The sequence below is a fragment of the Elaeis guineensis genome, chromosome 2 (genome assembly GCF_000442705.2).
Source record: "Elaeis guineensis isolate ETL-2024a chromosome 2, EG11, whole genome shotgun sequence".
Lineage (NCBI taxonomy): Eukaryota > Viridiplantae > Streptophyta > Magnoliopsida > Arecales > Arecaceae > Elaeis > Elaeis guineensis.
Genome location: NC_025994.2, coordinates 12,408,050 through 12,411,942, shown reverse-complemented (window position 1 = coordinate 12,411,942; position 3,893 = coordinate 12,408,050). Strand labels below are relative to the sequence as shown.

The 3,893-nt window shown below is 43.5% G+C and overlaps 1 protein-coding gene across 1 annotated transcript; it reads right to left on the bottom strand.

Annotated features, from left to right (window-relative positions):
* Positions 1 to 1,871: 1,871 nt before the first annotated feature.
* LOC109506208 (uncharacterized) lies at positions 1,872 to 2,906 on the bottom strand. Its single transcript, XM_019852441.3, has one exon. The coding sequence runs from the start codon at positions 2,707 to 2,709 to the stop codon at positions 2,125 to 2,127; it is 585 nt and encodes a 194-aa protein (XP_019708000.1). The 5' UTR covers positions 2,710 to 2,906; the 3' UTR covers positions 1,872 to 2,124.
* Positions 2,907 to 3,893: the final 987 nt, after the last annotated feature.

Genomic DNA, 3,893 nt, shown 5'->3' with positions numbered 1-3,893 from the left:
ACCACCTGGTGCGGAGAGCTAGGCTCCGCCATGGACGGTGAAGGAGGGGCCTCTTTCCGACGGGAAGAGCGCCTCACCGACCCGGTAGTTCTCGATCACTGAGCTCTGATTTTTGTCATTTCGAGAGATTTTTTCAAACTCTGTGGAGCTCGCTGGCTTACCTCTGTCGAGGACCCCTACCTGGCGCGCCAAATCTGTTGCGGCCAATCCCCCCGTCGCCCGATCGCCGAGGTCGCACACCTGCAAGAGAAGTCCTCACAGGTCGGAGATGCCTCCAACGGGGGCCCTCCGACGGTCAAGTCAGAGAGGAGACTAGGCAACAGTGGAAAATCAGAGGCTCAGCTCGAGAGGGCTAGAGAAAGCTAGAGGAAGCTTGAGAAGGCTTACTAAGACTGTTACTTTACCCCCCTTTTATAGTAGAATGCGATATGGTCCCGCCATTAATTGTGCAGATAACTGAGGAGTTGTCGCATCGTCGGGGGCTGTCAAATCGTCGTGGGCTGTCAAATTGCCGTGGATTGTCATGATCAACCCATGTCCTTGGCAGGACAATACTCCAGGGCGGTCGCACCGCACGTCCTTGACAAGACAACAGCCCATAGCAGTCGTACGGTATTTGGATGGGCTAGCCGACTATACGTCGGTATTCGGCTGCCGGAACGTCGGGTGATGATCCAGAGATACGGTCGGCTGGTCTGGTGCTTTACTGAAGTCGGACGTCGGCTGCCACCCCCGACAGTGAGTCGGTGATTTGGACTCGGCCGTTAGGCCGGTCGGGAACAATATGGGTCTGTTAGACCGACATACCTTCGGTCGCATATTGTCAGAGCCGTCGGTCGGTCCAGTCGGTAGGTCGGGCGACGGTCGGATTGGTCCGTGGGTAAGTCGGTGTAGAGGGCCAGTCTTTATATCCCAACATTGGTCATGCTAGAGAGTAAGAAATTCAAGGGTGTTTCTGAACAAGTGAGCTTCCACCATTTCAGTTGTTGAGGAAGCCTTACGGCTGTTCTCCCTCTGGTCCAACCTTTGCAACATCAAGTTGCTCTCTAAACATTCAAGGCTCTGAAGTAAGTTGAGGAAACTATCTGAGTATTTAAACAGCAAAAGCGCCTAAAGGGAAGTCTCAGATGTTACAAATCAAGATACGGTATGTGAAATGCTTACAGCAACCGTGGCTCTCTAGCTCCATCACTGACCTGGGCTTGATCAAGGCAAATGGGAAAATGGACGCTAAGTTGAGCTCATCTTTTTATCAATCTCCCGTTTTCAATCCTCTGTTTTCAGTCTGCGGAACTCCTGTAAATCTCTCTCATATCTCCCTTCTGTAACTCTCTCATGTAACACCTTCTTTTTGTAAATACTAGCTCAATAAAGGACAAGTGGCCGCTTTACCAGCCGAAAAATCAATGTGGGGTTCTCAACCTACTCTCCCCCCTACGGTGATTAACTTCACCTAGGAACTCCCACTTCAGGACATCTTGAAAATGGGGTCTTTTGGAGGTGGTACTTTTGTTATTAGAGATTATGCTTGCAAAGTTATAGCATTGAGTAGTAGTAGAGTGCTAAATGCGTTAGTTCCTTTGGCTAAACTTATGACTGCATGGGAGGGTTCACATATGCTATATATCAGCTTCATACTTCGTCTATATGATCGAAGGAAGACTCTCAGACAGCCATTAACTGGGATCGACCAACAGGTTGCCTCAGCCTACTAAGACGTTCACCCACTTCTTCTGCATGTATGGTGCATATTCCAGAGGCTTCACTACTTCTAGGCTTCTCATACGTTAAGGGAATGAGATGGCGGATTGAGTAGCATCGCAAATGGCTCATCACTCTGTGGATTGTTGCAGCTTTTTTTTTTTTTTTTTTTAATTACCCCTTGGGGCGCAAATATAGATTATATTATGATACTCTGGATGTATTTATACATGCCATGTATGATGTGTAAATCCATCTGTTTAATTCCAAAAAAAAAAACAAAGAAAGGAAGAAGAAGAAGAAGTATAAAAAATACATGTGAGAGTAACTGGAATTTTTTTTTTGAAAAAAAGTGATTTTTCTTTCTTTTTTGGGTCCAACTGCCCGGTAATTGAAGCAATGAACAAACCAAAGCCTAAAGGATCAGAAACCTCTGTGCTTACGGCTATTGATCCCCATCCTATCATGTCCTCTCCCCGACTTTGTCTCTTTAAGAAGGATTTCAGGAAGTTGAGACAACTTCACCATGCTATCCTCCCTAACTCCACATGTACGCTTGCAAGAAAACAAAAGCCCAACCTTCTCAAAGCCAAGCTTCCCCTTGGTGGCTTTGCCTTGCTTCTTGACACTCTTGGTGCACTCCAAGTAGGCGGCGAGAAAAGGGTCCTCCTCCGTTCGTGACATCCCTTTCTTCGGCGAGCTCCATCGAGTAGGCTGGAAGGGGCATGGAGGGAGAGGGACATACAGATCATGCGCCGAGAACTTCCGGCCATCGGCCGAGCACGGTGGCGGTGGCAGCTTGGGTGGCTTTCTAGGTGGCCCGGCCTGTGGGCTCTCCTCAGCGCCTGGGGTGACCTTGCACACCCCGGGCTGGTACTCCCATAAGAAGGGCACCTTCCCTAGGGAATGGGACCTGTGGTAGCTCATCTCTTTTCTTCTGCCTGTGGATTGAACGGTTTCAAAGTAATTAAAATGATGTGGAAGGTTTTGAAGGGAGCTCTCACGCATTCAGTCATGCGCTTCTTGCCCTCCAATGTTGGATGCTATTGGAAAGCGAGCAGCAAGAGAATGGGATTTTGTGTGGCATGAGGGAGAGAGATGAACAGCAAATTGTTGTGGGTTACTTGGATGGTCTTATGAGAGATGTGGAGGGGAGTAGGTGGAGAGATTAAAAATTGACGGGGTCATATGAGAGCGAAAGGGTACTTCTTTCGGCGAGGATGTCAGAGAGGTTATATGGTTATTTTCCACTCATGGATTTCGTATGGAGAAATCCTAATTTGTTTTTAGTGAGAAACTTCTCCAATCCTAATTGCAAGGAAATTGCCATAAGCGGTCCAAACAAGGCAAGATTTCATTCATTTACTACTTCATTGCCAATTTATTCCGCAAGTTAAAGATATGTTTATAATTATTGTCACTTTTTTTTATAAAAATAATTATTGTCACTCATTAAACAAATTATAGTTTGTGGACTATTTAGAAAAAAAATAATTAAGAACTTAAAAGGAATGGTTTCAGTTATTTTGGCTTGCTAAAATCCGCTGAATTTCTAGATGAAGTTCTTTCTCAATACTTATGATATATCGTATAATGCAATGCATCATATATACCATGTATCATACGATGGAATATTATATGCAGTCAAACACGTCATACATCGCATGACCCATATCCGTATGTGGCTGTCCATACCACGATAGATTGTACACATAATGTCCGATACCGTACAGTCCACCATAGAAAATTTATATTTTTTTTATTTATATATATAATTTTTTCCTATTTAATAATATTTAGCTGAATTTTTTTTATTCTTTTATAAAAAAAATTAATTAGATATTTGTAGCATTATTGTTTAAAAATAATAACTTGCTATATGATCCATCGAAGTCATAAAAAGAAAGCATGAGATTCTATTGGTGAATTAGAACGATTACTGTGGTACGGAGAATTCAACTTTTTCTTCTTCTTTTTAGTCTTAGGTCAAATTTGAGAAATTAATCTCGGCCTATGATTAATAACTAACAGCCAACTTTGAAAATGTGGCTAATTTAGGTGTCCCGATTTTCGGTTCCAATGTCAAATTTTAGTTTCTACTTGTCACTAAAATTAATAATAATAATAATAATAATAATAATAATAATAATAATAATTTGCGAGATGTTGAAGATGTTCTGATGCCATAATCC